The sequence below is a fragment of the Phalacrocorax carbo genome, chromosome 6 (genome assembly GCF_963921805.1).
Source record: "Phalacrocorax carbo chromosome 6, bPhaCar2.1, whole genome shotgun sequence".
NCBI classification, from domain to species: Eukaryota; Metazoa; Chordata; class Aves; order Suliformes; family Phalacrocoracidae; genus Phalacrocorax; species Phalacrocorax carbo.
Genome location: NC_087518.1, coordinates 828258 through 846418, shown reverse-complemented (window position 1 = coordinate 846418; position 18161 = coordinate 828258). Strand labels below are relative to the sequence as shown.

The following is an 18161-nucleotide window of genomic DNA, read 5'->3' as shown; positions in this document are numbered from 1 at the left end:
TAAGGGTTGTTCCAGTAACAGCATTTTAAATACATGTGTGAGTGCTGGTGTTTTGTTTGTTTCTTTTTTAATGGAGAGTTTGAACTGCCATACAAACACTACATGCAGAAGTACTGCATTCTTACATGTAAGGCTACATGTCAATCCAAGAACCGTAGTCCCCGCTCCCCCTCCCCTTCTACTTCAGCCATGGTTAAGTTTGTATTTGTGGGGTGATGTGAGGAGAGCCTTACCCTGGAGATCCCTCTTTCTAGTGCTCCACCTGCCTCTGACTTTTATTGCCATAGTTCCTGTATCCCAAACCTTCCTAATCTTCCAATCCTTCACACATTGCCGCGCATGCTACAGGCCTTTTTCTGCTACAGATTCTTTCACTGCCCCGATTCCCATTCTGCCAGGACTCAACTGTGTGGGGAGTTAACAGGACTTCCTTGCAAACACTACTGTTTAAGATATAGGGGATACCTGTGAAAACGTACCAATTTTCCCTTGACACTGTCAACATAAATCTCCAGCCTGTGACTGACAGTGTTGGAAAGACTGGCTACCCGCTTGCGTGGCTGGGCTTTAGTGAGGCACTGTCATGGGGGTAACAAAATAAAGCCATCGGCATCTCTCCTAGTTGGAGAAGCGCAGTCACCTCGAGACACTTGCAGTGTTAGGCCCTTTATTACTTGAGCCTTGTCAAGTTCAAGCACTTCTTGCTCCCTCTTTGATTATTTGGAGTTAAAGTGATTCTTGTATGTGTGGGATTTAAATTATGTTTAATTCCTAGGCAAACGTTTCGCATCTGGCTCGGCTGATAAAAGTGTGATAATTTGGACTTCAAAGTTAGAGGGAATTCTGAAATACACGTAAGTGGCGCCTTTCAGTTCTGTGCCTCTCAGACGGACTTTGATTATGCACTTCTGCTGTCAAAGAGTATGTGCTGTTAGATTTGGAAGAAGGTTGACTAAGGTCAGAGGAAATGCTAGTGAGCGGGTAATAGGAGAGGGAAGAGGAAAAGAACAGTCAAAGTATCTGAATGAGGCAGGAAAGCAATTAAAGGCATAAAAGAGGGTGGGAAGTCTAGATAAGTCTCTGAATTTAGAGGGCTGGCAGAGGACTGGGGAAACTGTATAGATTGAAATAAAACTAAACACAATGTGACTCTGGTCGTGTATAATAAAATTAACAAAATTCTAGTTCAAAGAGCAAACTAGAGATGAGGTTTGGTACTTTTGGTGTATTTCCATCTTTCTTCTGGCTTTGGTTCTACGTCATCTCTCTTAAGCAGCATCTTCAAATTCTGTTTCTGAATGGGTGTGTACATTTATTACTAGTTAGTGTGCACAAGCTGGTGTACCACTAGGAGCACACACCAGCATGCTTATTTTAGAATTTGGATATAACCTGTAATCATATTTCACAAACCACCATCTGCATAGATTTTTTTTAGCTATTCTTGATGAAATACAGTGAATCCTGGCACTTAGACACAAATTTTTTTAAGGTTTATTACTGATTTAGTTTACAGTAATTGCAGATTAATTTGATGTAATGTAAGCTGATCTAATTATTTCTGGCATCTGGTGAACCTTTTGGCTATCTTGCTGAAAGTCAGAAAAGGGGGCATTTAGGAATGATTTATTGAAATATTATTGTAACTTCATTCTAGGCATAATGACTCCATACAGTGCGTTTCATACAATCCTCTTACTCATCAGTTGGCATCCTGCTCCTCCAGTGATTTTGGTATGTCTTCTTCCTTGTGACTCTTCCATTAGGCCAGTAAATTCTATTGAGGTTGTATAGCTAAGCAAACTTGCACATAGGTACCGTTCCTTATATCCAGAAGAGATGAGATATAAAGCTACCTAAAGTTAAATAATATTAGATACTTACTTGCATCATTTGAACTCAGTTGGAAAGGACTATGTAGTGAGGTGCCACAGGGTAAAATGTGCTACTTTGTTACTGTGATTTTTGTTGCAGAGGAACACCCCCTCTATTATTTAGATGGATTCACTCACACACACCCCCCACTTACTCATAAATAATATGTATTTAAAAGCCCTTCTAGTAGTGGGTGGGACTTTTATCCCCCTGAAGTCCCAACTGAGTTTTCTGACAATGTTAGTTTCTAATCTGAACGCTGGTAGATGCTTACTTGTAATTTGTTTTGGCTTTTTCTTTGCTTTAATCAAGGCTTGTGGTCTCCTGAACAGAAGTCGGTCTCTAAACATAAAACTAGCAGTAAGATTACTTGCTGTAGGTAAGTTTTAAGGATTATTTGTGTCATTTAAGTTAGTTTCAATACAAACAATTCCAAATAATATGCAAGCTTAAGGGAAAAAAATTAAAGCGGTTCAATGTATACAGAGATGGTCCCTAGTAGTATGAGATAGGCTCTCCCACCTTGCTGTTCGGTAGCGTTGTGTCGTTCTGCTTCACCAGTCTCATCATGAAAATACCTGAGTAGTGTCTATAATGCTTCAGTAGGAATATGACTAATGTTTATCAAAGATTATTTGTTCTTTCTTGTGTAGTCTTTCCAGAGAGAGCTTTTTTTTCTTCTTTCTTTTTTAATTTTTGTTTGATACTGCTTGTAACTGAGTTTTTCTGAAAGTCAGAGAGGTATTCTGGTCTTGAGCAAGTGTCTTAACTTCTCTCCCTCTGTTTAGCCATCTTGTGCAATAACAATAAAATGAGGAAAAATAATTACACTTTTGGTTTGTAGAGCTATTCATCCTCTGTGTCGTTGGTATTTTTGGTAGGAGGAGATATTACCATTATGGCACCTGAAGCAAGGGTACATTAATTTGCGTAAAGTCACCCATCCAACTACAGTAGGGACGAGAATAGAAACCAGGTCTCCTATGTCCCAGCATCACGCAATTTTATCTGATCAGTGTTCCAAATGTGGCTTTTAAAACAGTCTGGTCTACTGCCAACCCTGCCATTCCCAAAAATGTATCTGTTACTTAGCACATGTTTGAAGTATTGCAAGCAGATGATCCCTTTTTTTTTATTTATTTCTACATTTCTTTTTATTTCTGTGTACATAATAAAATGTTCTTGCTGTAGTGCATGCTGTTGCCATAAATGTGGATTTAGATGCATAAACAAACTGTAGGATTACTGGCTACCTCCCAGAACTCCCTCTTAGAAGTATATTTCAATCTATCATCCCTATTTGAGTATGCTGTACCATCCTACCTTCCTGCTGCTTGTTTTCAGTAGTTTTCTCTTCAGTATGTCTGTGTTTTATCAGCTGGACAAATGATGGCCAGTACCTTGCTTTGGGGATGTTCAATGGCATTGTCAGCATAAGGAATAAAAATGGCGAAGAGAAAGTTAAAATAGAGCGTACTGGGGGTGCTTCATCTCCAATATGGTCAATTTGTTGGAATCCATCCAGGTAAATAATTTCATCCTTCCTCTTTTCGTGCTGAATAGATAATCCTTGGCTTATTGATTGCAGAAAGGCTTGACTTTTATCCCTGCTGAAACCGACTAATGCCAAGTATGTTACCTTTTTTTAAGTGATTATGTATTGGGGTTTTGGCTTTGCTGCCAGTCTTTAATGGAACAGAGAAACTGGGAACAAGTTCCACTTAGATCATACAATCATCGAATCGTTTAGGTTGGAAAAGACCTTTAAGATCATCAAGTCCAACCATTAACCAGCACTGCCAAGTGCACCACTAAACCATGTCCCCAAGGGCCACATCTGCACATCTTTTAAATACCTCCAGGGATGGTGACTCAACCCCTTCCCTTGGCAGCCTGTTCCAATGCTTGATAACCCTTTTGGTAAAGAAATTCTTCCTAATATCCAATCTAAATCTCCCCTGATGCAACTTGAGGCTATTTCCTCTCATTCTATCACTAGTAACTTGGGAGAAGAGACCAACCAGCCCCCCCACTCCCACACTCCAGCCCCTCTCAGGCAGCTGCAGAGAGCGATAAGGTCTGCCCTCAGCCCCCCCTTCTCCAGGCTAAACCCCCCCAGCTCCCCCAGCCGCCCCCCAGCACACTTGTGCTCCAGACCCTGCCCCAGCCCCGCTGCCCTTCTCTGGACACGCTCCAGCCCCTCAAGGCCCTTCTTGTCCCGAGGGGCCCAAACCTGAGCCCAGCATTCAAGGAGGGACCTTGCCAGATCTCAAGAAACATTTTTTTCCTTTTTTTTTTTTTTTTTTTTTTTTGGCGGGGGGGGCAGGTTCTGTTTGGGTTGGGGGAGAGAAAGGGGGGCTGTGTTTTCACTTCAGTTCAGGGGGAATATTGTCCCAAATATGTGAATAAACAATTGCTATTGCAGAAGGTGGGAGAATTTTTGGAGTAGAGCAGATGAACAAGAGGAGTCAGTTCACAGCTATTTAGATGAGATACCAGTACTGAAATCCAGGCCTGGCAGTAGGCAGGATAGTCAGACAGAGGGAGAAGACAACCACGAGGAAGAAGAGACCTCTATGGATTTCAACTTGTGAGTGAAACTTCAAAGCAACATACATGTCTATATTATCTAGAACAGTAATTCACAAAAAGGAGCAAGGGCAGAGAGTATTATGCAGGGTGCAAAATCAGATATTCAGAAGTTAGGAAATTCTAGATTAATAGTTGCCTGTATGGTCTTAATTTACTCTGATAGTATGTGTTCATTTTGAGATAGTTCTTAAGTATATGTTTGTATGTTGCTTTTCCCCACAGGTGCCTGGATCAGGCATTGAGCAAAGGGAGGGTGCTTACTAAACAGTTAGCTTTTAATTAGGTTTTTTGTCTGTTTCATTTTTATTCAGTTTATGGCTAGAGGCATTTTTTCCAGAAGAATGTTCAGATTACCATCTCCCTTCTTCCTAGAAGAAGCTGTGGAGAAGGTGACTCTCATGTTTTGCTCCAAGCTGAACAGATCATGTCAGAGTATGAAAGTAAACAAATTTGAGACCTGAAGCCTTTCCTCAGCCTGCTGCTGGTCTCACACAAACAATTTTTTTCTTTTTTTCCTGCCTTACACAGATGATTGTAGTTCGCTCTTGCTCAGCTGTATTGGCTTTGATGTTATGGTGGCTTTGTACTACTGTAGCTAAGACCAGAATCCGGCCCCAGGTGCTTCATCTGTTTAAGGGACCATTAGCTTCCCTGAACCCACGGCGTATGCAGCTGGATGTGAAGTGACACATCAAGCTTTGGAGTTATTCCTGTAAAGGAGAACAATTTTTCTTTTGTGTCTCCAACTGATCGTCCTCAGTTTTAAATGGCAGGATGTATCTGCTGTCCTTTCAGTTTGTGGTTTTTAAGAGTAATATGAAGTAAATTCTGCTAACCTATTACTTGGTTCTGTTGCTCTAAGAAATCTGTTAATAATAATCACTGTAGAATTACTACATTTTTTTTCTTTTTTTGTTAGAGATGAACGCAATGATGTTTTAGCTGTGGCAGACTGGGGTCAGAAGCTTTCCTTTTACCAGCTTAGTGGCAAACAGGTAGGTTTCAGAAAGTGCGTTCAAGAGCAGCAGGGTATTTCTGATTCTGTCTTGTGTCCCATGTTCAAAGTGTTTGTATACTAGTGCTTTATTAGCTACATTAAATGTATTCTGGTTTCCCAGCCTTTTATGAGTCTACTTTTTTCTAACCATCTTTTCTTTCAGCTCTTGTTTCTCCCATGGCAACTCAGCTGCTGTCTTACAATTCTTGTATTAAATCCCTTACAACTTTGCTGACTTTTGTGATGCAGTTTACTGGTCCATAGAGGACACATTTGCTTTTTTTTTTTTGACTGGTTAAAGGGGGTTTTCTGAGTTGCTTGCATTCTGAGTAGACTGGTTTGGGACTGGAGGGATTCTTCGATGCATCTTGGACCTGCCTTTAGGAACCTTTAATATAGCCAGTGGCTCTGGTGTATTTAAAAGTTGTGCATGGCTGGAGAGGTGAGAAGAATGGCATTGGTGATGGCACTTGTTGCCTTGGGAAAATGTGAAATGATCCTTTTGTTAATGTTTTTTATTTTGAATTTTTTTTTAATTTGCCCTTGTAGATTGGGAAGGACAGGATCCTCAATTTTGATCCTTGCTGTGTTAGCTATTTTACTAAAGGAGAGTATATTTTACTGGGAGGTTCAGATAAACAAGTTTCCCTCTTCACGAAGGATGGTGTGCGTCTTGGTGCCATAGGAGAGCAAAGCAGTTGGGTGTGGACGTGCAAAGTTAAACCAGACTCCAACTATGTCGTGAGTAGGAACATTTCTCTGACGTTTTCACAGACAATTTGCCATATAAGGTAAGGCCATAAGTTTCACACTCAGTTGCTTAGTCTAGAGATCCTTACTGAGGCAGGAGACCCTAAGCAGTGTCTAGTGAGGTCCTAGAACTACCACCAAAATTAAAAATGTCCTGCAGAAGTAAAACTTGGGCTGTAAGAGGCTGTAAACGAGTGTAACTCCTGTTTTCAGATGGTAAGGCATTTGCTGCATTGTGATTAAAAAAGAGGAGGGAAAAAGGATTTAAAATGGCAGCTAATAACTTGTAGGTTGACCAAATGTAATTCCGTGATTGGAAGAAAATGTTCAGGTCTGAGTTTCTAGCATCACACCTTGTGCAAAATGCCTACAAGGCAACTGTTAGCCGTAAATGCTGCCCTCTGTGTTACTGTACAAATATGAAGAGATACAGAGGGAGTTTTAAAACAAACACGCACCTCCCCCACCCCCCAGGAAAAAAAATCCAAAAACCAAAACAAAACCAGCCCCCCCGACCCAGAGTGGTGGTCTCCATAGTCTATGATGAGCTCAGTCCTCATTTTGTGTTGCACTTTTACCACTGTTTAAGTACAAGTAGGCTATAATTGGTACCAATCTATACATTATGCAGGAAGAGGAACATAATGTTCATATAAATACTACACATTTTGCCAATTCTCACCTAAATGTACCAACTAACTAAAATTATTTTCTTCTTGTGTTCAGGCAGTAGGGTGCCAAGATGGAACAATATCCTTTTATCAGCTGATTTTCAGCACCGTTCATGGCCTTTACAAAGATCGCTATGCTTACAGAGACAGCATGACTGATGTTATCGTCCAGCACCTCATCACTGAACAAAAAGGTAATTTCACACTTGCAGGCAGGCCAAAGCTTCACTCTTACTCTGTTTTGTTTTGGTTTTGGTGTTTTTTTTTAAGTAATATCCATCAGAATATGTCCAGCATACTTGGAATGTATGCTGCATGTGCCAGACAGATTGTAGTCACTTTGACAGTAAAACTGAGGAATACCATTTGCAGGATGAGAGTGCAAACTTGAATTCTGGAGGATCAGCGCTGACAAGCTTAAGGAAAGATGTGGGGATTTGAAAGGGCATTGGGAGGGGCAAAGGCTTTTAGGATAAGGTTTTAATCTCTGCAAATGAGATAAAAATACTGTACATCATATTTAGGTTTGGGGTTTTTTTACCTTACTTGCAGCCTCACGGGTTTGTGCTGTCTCTTTGCATCCACTGGCTTTTTTACGGCAAGGAATCAAAGTATTGCTCCAGAATGTGCTGTTGACAAATAATAGAGGGTGATAAATTGTCACAGGGATAGTAGATTACGTAGATGCAGAACAACAAACATATCTGAGCAGGAACCTGGTTTTAATTTTAGAGGTGCTTTAGAAAGATTCAGTGTTAACGTATTAGTAAGTTTCCTGATTTCTGTATCCGTTATCTTCATGTCAGCCTATGCTGTGTTGTTTTTGTGTTTTTCCCTCTAGTTAGAATAAAAGGCAGAGAGCTTGTAAAGAAAATTGCCATCTACAAAAACAGATTAGCAATCCAGATGCCAGAGAAAATCTTGATTTATGAGTTATACTCGGATGATTCTTCAGATATGTATTATCGGGTGAAGGAAAAGATAGTAAAAAAATTTGAATGCAACTTGCTGGTTGTATGCTCAAATCACATTATTTTATGCCAGGTATGTGCCTTAAAATCCAGAGTAGTCTTGGGGTGCATTCAGACTTTAAGATGGCTGGTAGGAAAAAATTGTACTGTATAATCTAGTACCGTTTTTCCCCATAGTACCAATGTGTCGTGCTGTTGTACCGTGCAGTGCTGGCATACTTCTAAGCAAGAGCTGTGCAAGCCACAGGTGGCTCTGTTTCGGTAGAACAGTCACTGTAGTGAATTTGATAAATTAGCAGATAGTCCAGGGGAACTTTTGGGTGGGGGTGAATTAGTGGAAAAAGGTGGGGGGGTTCTGTTTTTATTTGTTTGTTCACAGAGTTGGAAAAACCTTAAATAATTCATCCTGTTAAATTGACTATTTGGCTTCATGATTTTGTATGTAAAAGTAGGCACACATGCTAGTGTAGCTAAGAACATAGCACATCAGAGACACGGGATTTTATCTTTACATCTGTGCAGTATTTTGTCTTGTTATTGTGTCTTTAGGAGAAAAGGTTGCAGTGCCTCTCATTTAGTGGCATTAAAGAACGAGAATGGCTGATGGAATCTCTTATTCGTTATATTAAAGTAATTGGAGGACCTCCAGGAAGAGAAGGCCTCTTAGTTGGTCTAAAGAATGGTCAGGTAACACATAATGTCTGGTATGTGTCTTTTTACTGCAAATAAAATCTGTTCCGTGCGCTTAGGGGGAGACCTTGGGAGCAGCATGCTGTTTTACAACCTAGAATTTTATTTGCCAGTCTCCTCTTGTGATTAAAAACTAATTACTTCTATCTTTCACATTCTCTGGCTGTAAATTTCATACAAACGTGTTTAACCCTCTAAAGTCCATAAGTAGTTAGGAGCAACTGACAAAAATGAAGTTCTTGGTGAACTGAGAGAGGGTTTGTCTTTAGTGGGGGGTGGGGAGGGGTGTACACTTCTCCTGACGACCACTTGTGAAGGTGTGGATGTTCTAGAGGTGAAATGGCCGTCTCTTTCGCAAGCCAGGTAGCAGCTGAGAATTCCAATCTGGAGCCCAGAGGAATTGATACAGAGAACAGAAATAGAGTGGAAGTTGAGATCCTTTGTGTCTTTTGCATCTATGCTGTATATTCCTGTAGTATTATATTGATGTAATTAACTAGTGGAACATTGAAAAATCCAGGATTTATAGCATATGATTTATTTGTATAGGCTTGCAACCTAGAGGTGTTGTGGAAACAAGTCTTTTCAAGACCTGAAACTGAAAGCATTTCCTTAATCTTAATGCACAGTTTATCTCTGAAAAAATTTGCAATCACATGCTTTAAACAGCACGGAAGCTTGTACCTGCTATGCTATTTCTAGTTTTAGGAACAAAAATGGATGGACTGACTTTGGTTTCAAATATGTCTAGATTCTGAAGATATTTGTCGATAATGTCTTCGCGATCGTCCTGTTGAAGCAGTCCACAGCTGTGCGCTGTCTGGATATGAGTGCATCCCGAAACAAGCTGGCAGTGGTTGATGAAAATGATACCTGCCTAGTATATGATATTCATACCAAAGAGCTGTTGTTTCAGGTAAAATTCCACTTTAAAAATGGGGGGGGGGAGTCAGGAAGTGCTTTGGACCACAGAACATACCAAAAGCGTTGCTGTGCAGGAATTCATATAACTGTCATTTAAGCCATTAATCACATTTTGTAGGGTTTAACTGTGATCTATTTCTCTATCGAAACTACCCTTTTGGAGATGGTAGGCCAGGAATTAGAAGACAGGAGATGTATGTGAGCAACAGCTGAATAAAGAGCACTTAAACATGTGACCTTTTCAGTTTAATTGAGAGCTCTGTTCTGGCTCCCTTTGAAGCATTAGAGTTAATGAGCATTTTGGCTTTATCATTAGTACGAACAGAATTAAAGCCTAAACTTCTTCATCGTGTATTCCCAGACTATAAAATGAATAATGATAATTCTCTCATCATTGACAGTTTAGCAGTCACTCTAAGGGTTCGCTTATTAATGCTGATGAAATGTTTTAAGAGAATGCTGGATAGAAAGTATGAAGTGCGACAAAGATAGGGTCTGTAACTTTCTTTTTGTTACGGGCAGAAAGATGATCAGTTAAATGTGCTAGCTAACTAACAGCGTATTACTGTGGAATTTTGTATTATGTTCTACAGTTTGATAGTATAGATCATCAGTAAATACAAAACAAAGACAATTACAGCTGTTTATGAAAATGTAAAATAATTTCCCTGTAAATCTGTTTAGGAGTATACTAGGCTTTAGAATATTACAAACATAAACAGTAAGTGTGTGTGTGTACACCCAGGCTGTAATAGGTCAGATGTTCTAGCTGAAGCATGCATATCTCTTAGGAAAGATGATGCGATCGCATCTGTTGTACTCATCAGTTATTTTGCTCCTTAGGAACCCAATGCTAATAGTGTGGCTTGGAATACACAGTGTGAGGATATGCTTTGCTTCTCTGGAGGGGGTTACCTCAATATCAAAGCTAGTAACTTCCCTGTCCATCAGCAAAAGCTTCAAGGCTTTGTTGTGGGTTACAACGGCTCCAAGATCTTCTGTCTTCACGTTTTTTCTATGTCAGCTGTTGAAGTTCCGCAGGTAATCCTTTAATCTCATTAAGTGTTGCTTTACATTTCATAAACATCAATGTTTAAGAAGTGAAGAAGCTTTTCTGAGATTTACTCGTATTCCAGTACCAGAATGATTGCAGTTCACACTTTCTTCATTGATATTTAAGTTATATATAACATGATCTATTTTATTTTCGTTTATTTGGCATTAATTAAGCTAACTTACTTTTTGCTGTTGTTGATTGTTTCTAATTCTCCCTTTCTGCTTGCAAATGGCACGCAATCTAAACACAAATATGAAGTCTGTACCTTTTCTCAAATTGTAATTTCAGTTTTCTTATGAGTACATCAAATACTCTTATTGTTGCTTCATCTAGATGTGTTTCAGCAATATTTAAGCTGCATATTTTAGTCTGAATGTATAGTGTATGTGTAGTCATTACATTCTAAATTTAGAGATTGCCTTCCACAAAGTGCTATTTTCTGCACTATGGGAAGTAACGAAAGAGTCTAAAACAGTCCAAGAAACAAAATGAGAAAAAGAAAAGGGAGAAAAAAAATTTGACTTACATACCCAAGTGTGGGCAGGATTTGAAACTGAGAGTCAGAGAAGAAGGCAGAAGTGCCGTGTGCTTTTCCTAACTAATGGATACCTGTGTTACAGACCCCTGCCTGTTCCCCTGAGGCATTATGCTGATCCCTAATTAGGCTCTGGGTTGTCCCGTGTGGCAGACACCCATGAGATTGACCAGGGCTGGGACACTCTTCATCTGGCTCTGTGGCATGCTGTAGGCACCAATATGCCACAAACTTAGTGTGAAGTGTCACACAGGCAGCCTTTTCAAAGCTATGCTTTTGGAAGGAGGACGTACCAGAAAGTATACAATTTTTAGGTTGATTGCAAACCCAGAGCTGAAGATAATCTAGCTGCAGTGCCCCCCGTTCATCCAAAGGGTTCGATCTGTAGCTGCAGATCCTGAGCCTTAGTCTATCTGTGTCAGTCTGCAGTTGACAGCTTCTCTTTTTAACTCCCTTTCAGTGCAGGTCCTTGAGGTCCGTGTCTTTTGGGCTTAATAGTCACAGCCTTGATAAAACAGCATTGTCATCAGAGTTGGCACATAAGGGTTACTTCCTCATGATACCTCTTCCTGCTGTGTCTGAATATTTCCAGGGATGCTTCACACCAGGCTGTTGTGCCACTTTTCATGCTTTTAGCCTTTGAGAATGTGCTACCCCCTCCTTTGTCCTGCTTCCATAGTATTAAAAAACCCCAAAAGCTCATTGTACATAATATTTAGCATGTACAATGCTCAGAAGAATTCACATTTTTAACTACTTCCTAATATACAAGGAACTGAAGATTTCAGGATGGATGAGTTTGGAACATGATTAACCCAGCTTGTCTAAAAGACAAAATAATAATCACCCCAGAATGTTGTTCTCCTATTATACAAAAACCCCATACATTTATTCTATGTGGAGCTTGTAATGGCTGTGATTGGAATATATTTATTTTCCCCCAGTGTATGTAGAGAATTTCACCAATATATCTCAGTATTATGCTTTCTAATACATGTTTTTCAATGGAAATCCTCAGTCTGCACCCATGTATCAATATCTGGAGCGAAAAATGTTTAAAGAGGCCTATCAAATTGCGTGTTTAGGAGTAACTGATACTGACTGGAAAGAACTGGCCATGGAAGCCTTAGAAGGGCTGGAGTTTGAAACTGCTAAAAAGGTAAAGCAGATATTTACTTATTTAGCAGAAAGCTTGTTTTTTATTTTTTTATATAAAGAGATATATATAGGGTGTGTATGATGTATGTTTTATGGTCAGAATAGACTGGTGTTCCTGGGTTACTATCTTGCTTGTCTTTAGTGTGTATATGTTATTCCACATACCAAAGAAAATGTTGGTTTGTTATATACAGAATCTCAGACTGGCGGGGGCTGGCAGGGCCCTCTGGAGCTCACCCCGTCCCACCCCTGCGTGAGCAGGCACCCCCAGAGCAGGGGCACAGGGCCGCGTCCAGGCGGGGGGTGAATGTCTCCAGGGAAGGGACCCCACAGCCTCTCTGGGCAGCCTGTGCCCCTGCTCGGGCACCCGCACAGGGAAGGGGTTTGTCCTCACGTTCAGGGGGAACTTCCCGTGTTCCAGCTTGTGCCCGTGGCCCCTTGGCCTGGCGTTGGGCACCGCTGAAAAGAGCCCGGCCCCATCCTCCTGACACCCACCCTTCAGATATTTATAGGCATTGATGAGATCCCCCCTCAGCCTTCTCTTGATACTCAGTATATCGAGATGAGGTTTTAAACTGAAATCGAATTTATCTCTATACAAATGCCATGTCCTATACTCGTGTTAAATGCAGAGAAAATGGTTTCTTTCTTCTGCTGGAAAAACGCATTAATGAATTTGAGAGAAATGGAACTGGAGAGTTGTTCAGTGGTGCTGCTGACCAGCAGGTGGCAGAAAAGAATGCCTTAGCTGACTTCCCCTCCCCTTCTGCAATGCTATAAACTTCTTTTTTCCCCGAAGTATTTAATATAACCTCAATTCAAATGTGGAGGCTTCATATTCTTTGTTATTTACACACTGTTCTTTGGAGGCAGTGGTGATGGGATGTCGTCATTTTAGTCATTTTCTATCTGGAATGCCTCGGGTTTTGGAGTGGTTTATAAATGGGCATATACTGAAGAACAGAGTTGGGTTTTTTTTTTTCCTCCGGCATAAAATCTTCCCTATTTTCTTTCACCACCTTTTCTCAAATAAGAGAGGGTGGACTGAGTTCAATGTTGTAAATATTGTATGAAAGACAAAACATTCTAAAAATACGCAGAGAATGGCCTGTAATGATAGGCATCTTTTAATAACACATTTTTTTAAAAAAGGAAATGAAATGCTTTATTTTTCTTCTTTTTCTTAAGTGGAGGCATCAGAATAATTCCAGTTTCATAGATGGCTTTATGCAAATGGGTATTCTTAAAAAGAAGTTTTCAGTGCCTCCTTGGAATTTTAAAGTAGTGCCCTCTTAGAATTAGAGTGGATTAATTTGAACAAAAGCAGCTTCTTGACATTAAAGGCTCCATAGTTCCTAGTCTGATCTGGTGTAAGCAGAATATTCTGCGCCCTCTTAAGCATTAGTTTGGTTAGAAGTCTTGAACGTGTGGTCCAAAGAGTTAAATTCCTATTTTTTGATGCATGTCAAGAATAAGTGCTAAGCTGCGGTAACTCGCACGTGACTTTGCCACTTGAGACTTTGGGCTGCACATTTATTTCCATTTGCAAAAGATATTACGCTGTCTTGCAGTACTGTTATCATCTTTTTACTTCCTTTCCTCTCCCTGAGCTACTTTAATACTGAATTTTCAGAATGGTATAAAAACTATAAGCATATACCGTATGCTTTGGCAACACGATCGATTTTATGTTCTACCTTGTAATAGTTTCCTTAAATTTCCTTGTCTGCCTCATGCCTCACATCAAAATGGAAAAGCTATAAAATACCCAGAATAAAAGTATGTAGTATTTTAAATGGCATTTTGTATTTCTTGAGCGACTGACATACGTACACCTGCGAGTGCCTGCCTTTGCTGTTTATTTTCAGTGATAAGCTCTTTGGATCGTACCCTTGTCTTATTTACCGTAACGCCTCAGGGGCCCAGTTGTGGTCAGAGCCCGTCAGGTTAAGGACTACACACACCTCAGCGTATTTCTGCCTGTCCAGTTTGCATGGAGACAGCTTGATTTATGCGTAACGATACTCTGTTGATTTTTCTGGCTTTTCAAGTTAATTATTTTTGTGCTTTTTTTTTTTATTTTTTCAATAGGCATTTACGAGGGTACGAGACCTTAGATATTTAGAATTGATCAGCAGCATAGAGGTAAGAGAATATTAGAGATATCTTACACTTAGTACTATACCAAAATCAGTACTTTCTATTTTGGAGGGACTTCTGTGCAGATAGTACTTCTGACAGTTGGACATACGTTTAGAGTGAAAAATCCTGATTAGCAGAGATGACTTAAGTTCTAGTCATAGGACTGAAACTTTGCGGAAAAAAAATGAGGATGTGGGACGACGAGAACTTATGAAACTGTTTTCAGGAAAACTGGAAAATGTTCAATATTCAATTAATAATTGGTAGAATATTACCGTGCTAACAGAGCTTAGTACAGAATAATTCATAAACATGAGTTAATTAAGCCTTTCCTTACCCCCTGGAGGTAGGTATTACTATTATCTCCTCTTTGCAGAGCCAGAAACAGGCCCAGAGAAATAACATGACAAACTCAACGTCTCATGACAAGTCTGTGGCAACTGGAAATAGAATTTGGGATTCCTTGCTTCCATACTGTGCTCTAATCACTAGTTCTTACTCTCTTCACACTTCGTGATAGAATTTCACTAGACAATAACTGTCTGTCATGAGCACATTAAAAGACATGGTATCACCCTGTCCTTCCACAAACACTGCATGATAATGCTTAGTTTAAAGATCTGTGTTGAGATGGCATAAAGGGGATTCCTCTTTCTCACGCTAATTAGATTTACTCCTTCTCTCAAAGAATACGTTCCTTGCCTCCATTTCCACAGAGCTGTCCTGGTTCTGTCAAACGGCGGCTGGTTGCAGTTAACTTTTCTGGGTGTCTAACGTGGGGCAAAGTTCTGCATTAGGACACGCACACTCCCTGTTTTTTTCTCCTTTAAAGAGTAGATAGGTGGATGAGAGCCTTCTCTGGCCACTACTAACCTTCCTCTTCCATGCATGCTTCTCCAGATCTGTGTCTATTGTGAGGGTATTCTGGAACTGTCATGTTATATTCTGTTCAGTGAGAAAGATTGCCTTTGTAAATAGGCATGAACTTACTTTCAGACTTCTTGAAAATGCTGCTTCTGAAGTGAGAGTTCTACATCGCTGCTTACTCTTGCTTGTGGTGTGCTGGATTCCTTTTAAGGCTTGTACGGTTGTAACTAAGCACACATGTGCCATTAATATGATGGTTTTCTCTCAGTAATGACACATTTGTTTTCTAATTGATGACAGCAGGAAACATAACTGCCAGATCTCTATATCTGGCAAGATTCCGTGAAGTCTTTAAAAAATGGTGTAACAATTCCTCTGATTATTCTTTTAACAAGTTTTTAAAGGTAACGTTCCACACCAGTCCAGTATCAGCCTAGTCAATAAGTGTGACCAGAAGGAGCGATGGCTGCCTCCTTTGGCGGTAGCGAACTGAATTTGTGTGCTCGTGGAATGCTTTTCCCCCTTCTGTGCAGTCATCTTAAAATTCAATTCACTCCTAATCATTTCCATCTGAGGTGGTCTAATAGTAGTAATAATTTTATCCAAAGCAGGGAAGTAATATGTTTCCAAGATGTAAGATAAATATAAACATACACGTTAAAACGCATGCATGCGCATGCACATGGGTACGCGTGTGTATGGATGGCATTGGTCTCTTGAAGTCGGCGTAGCTCTGTGGGCCTGATCCACGTGAAGGGTTGCTCTGGGGCACTGCACACGCTCTGCCCTCTGCGCCCTTCCCACACAGAGTGAGCAGTTCCAGTTAGCAGGGGAGGGTGTGCAGGTGCTCTGGAAGCAACTGCTGCCTACCTGAAATCATGAGCTCTTGCTTGTGGGGACAGTGGTGGTGACTCTCTTTTCTGTTCAGACGCAGGTTAACGTACTTCCTGAATCTGCTTGTTGCTAGCAATTATTTCCATGTTTGTCATCCCACCACACATATTGTTAATTTAGCCAAATTATATGCTAGTGAGTTTCTACAGGAGCAAATAAGGAACCATCAGATGCTTTTTTTAAAATAGCATAGCATAATGATAGCGTGTGTTCATTTTCCTGTGTGAAATCAAGAGAAGTGATTTTTCATCACTTTGGTTTGTATAGTGACATTTAATTTTGCTCTTCCTAATTTTAATTAAGAAGGGATTTAAGCCTTTAATTTAAAATTCACCCGAAATGTAGGAGAGGCATAATTATCATATCCTGTTACAGGTTTTTAGTAACAGTTAAAATCTAAGCCTGAAAATCTAATTCGTGAATTTCTCACCTAGGTCCTGATCATCTAGAATATTTTCTGCATCTCTCTTTGGGTTTTTTCCCCAGGAGCGGAAGAAGCATGGAGAAAACAACAATGAACTCTTCCTAGCAGATGTCTATGCCTACCAGGGAAAATTCCATGAGGCAGCGAAGTTGTACAAAAAGAGTGGACATGAAAACCTAGCTCTCGATATGTACTCTGATTTACGCATGTTTGACTACGCAAAGGTAAATAGTTTGCAACTGAATATTCAAATGCAGCAATATTAATGTACCTATAACTGTTTTCAAGGAACGACCCTACAAAAGGATTGGATGAAATGTGGGCTTTGAACTCCAACTTTATTTTCTTGGTTAATTGGGGGAAGTTCGTTTGGCTGATAAGGGGAGAAATGGCTGTCCTCTGTGTCTAGATGTAGTGGCAGCCTTTTTCTTCAGCCTGCTATGGAGGTAGCAGCTTGTGTTTTGTATAGTCTCAAATGTGTTCATGGAATTCAGGCTTTTCAGTGGATTTTTTTGTTGGACATCACCAAAGGTGACTCTTCTGTTGTGATTATACCGTAATATTCATAGTAATTTTCCTTTTTTTAAAAACTAAAAATCTCAATTTTACAACTTTTTCCTCCCCCTTGTCTTGCTCAAGAGTCCCTTTTTATTTCTTTTGTCTTCCAAAGCTGATAAGGTAGTACACATGCAAAGTGGAGGCGAGTGCACCATGCGTTTAATTCACTTCTGTATTATAATAAAAACATTATTTTTCAGACTTTGAACTTAAATAGGTATGTTACTTCTACATTAATGTATTTTATAAAGTATATAATGTACTAACCTGGTATGTTTGGTTTACTAGAGAATTTTCTTCCCAAGATTCACTATGTCTGATATTTTTTTTTTAACTCTGATTCCATGTAGAAATAAATTGAATATGGTTTTTAACAGTGATGTTTCTATATGGTGATAAGAAAGCATTACTTGGCTTTTAAGCCTTCTGTGGTGTTTTCTTATCAAAATCCCTGAGAATGCATGCACTGTTCAGTCTCATTCGCCACTCATCTGCCCAATACAGGACAAAGACTTACCATGACATGCATATAAACTGTTTTAGCACAGATTCCACAAACTGTGCTACAGAGAGACCTTTTTCTTCCAAGAGCTTAATATAAGTACTTCGGGGCTTTGCTGATGTAAGCCTGACTTCCACTATTTTTGGCTGATGAGTCTGTTAGCCTCAGTGTTTTGGCTCCTCTTGAACATAAATGTAATTCATAGATGAAAATTTTCCCATAAGTCTTCATAAGAATCTTTTAATTCTTGGCCATAGTCATGTCTATATTTAACTAGCAGAGAGCACAAGGTCTTGTGTCTCCTATCCTTGAGAGTAACTCCATGCAGAGGAAATAAAGGTGCTTCGTAGCATATGAAGGAAGCTTCTTGTGCAGGGAGTGCACAATACATGGAAGGATATGTAAAACCCCTTGTTTGGCAGTTTTTCGTCCAAGGAAAAATATATGGGGGTGTGTGGGTGGTTTTGTGTTGGGTTGTTTTTTGTTGTTGTTTTGTTAATGCTGCCAGAATTACACAAAGGGACCCTTACAGAATCTAATTGCTTGTGTTTGAC

The 18161-nt window shown here is 39.9% G+C and overlaps 1 protein-coding gene across 4 annotated transcripts in view; it reads left to right on the top strand.

Annotated features, from left to right (window-relative positions):
• IFT122 (intraflagellar transport 122) overlaps positions 1-18161 on the top strand; it is a 33726-nt gene that overhangs the window by 1887 nt on the left and 13678 nt on the right. For 2 of the 4 annotated variants that reach the window (XR_010373270.1, XM_064453384.1), the window contains exons 5-18: positions 776-854; positions 1658-1734; positions 2188-2254; positions 3254-3400; positions 5387-5462; positions 6014-6205; positions 6941-7079; positions 7727-7929; positions 8406-8543; positions 9298-9462; positions 10314-10511; positions 12081-12221; positions 14312-14365; positions 16610-16771. Coding sequence is in view for 3 of the 4 variants with exons in the window: in XM_064453384.1 (XP_064309454.1) it covers positions 776-854; positions 1658-1734; positions 2188-2254; positions 3254-3400; positions 5387-5462; positions 6014-6205; positions 6941-7079; positions 7727-7929; positions 8406-8543; positions 9298-9462; positions 10314-10511; positions 12081-12221; positions 14312-14365; positions 16610-16771 (1838 nt within the window). In the remaining variant the exon portion in view is untranslated. Of the gene's footprint in view, positions 1-775; positions 855-1657; positions 1735-2187; positions 2255-3234; positions 3401-4300; positions 4466-5386; positions 5463-6013; positions 6206-6940; positions 7080-7726; positions 7930-8405; positions 8544-9297; positions 9463-10313; positions 10512-12080; positions 12222-14311; positions 14366-16609; positions 16772-18161 lie in introns of all 4 variants that reach the window. The other 2 variants (XM_064453386.1, XM_064453385.1) reach the window with 2 other exon arrangements.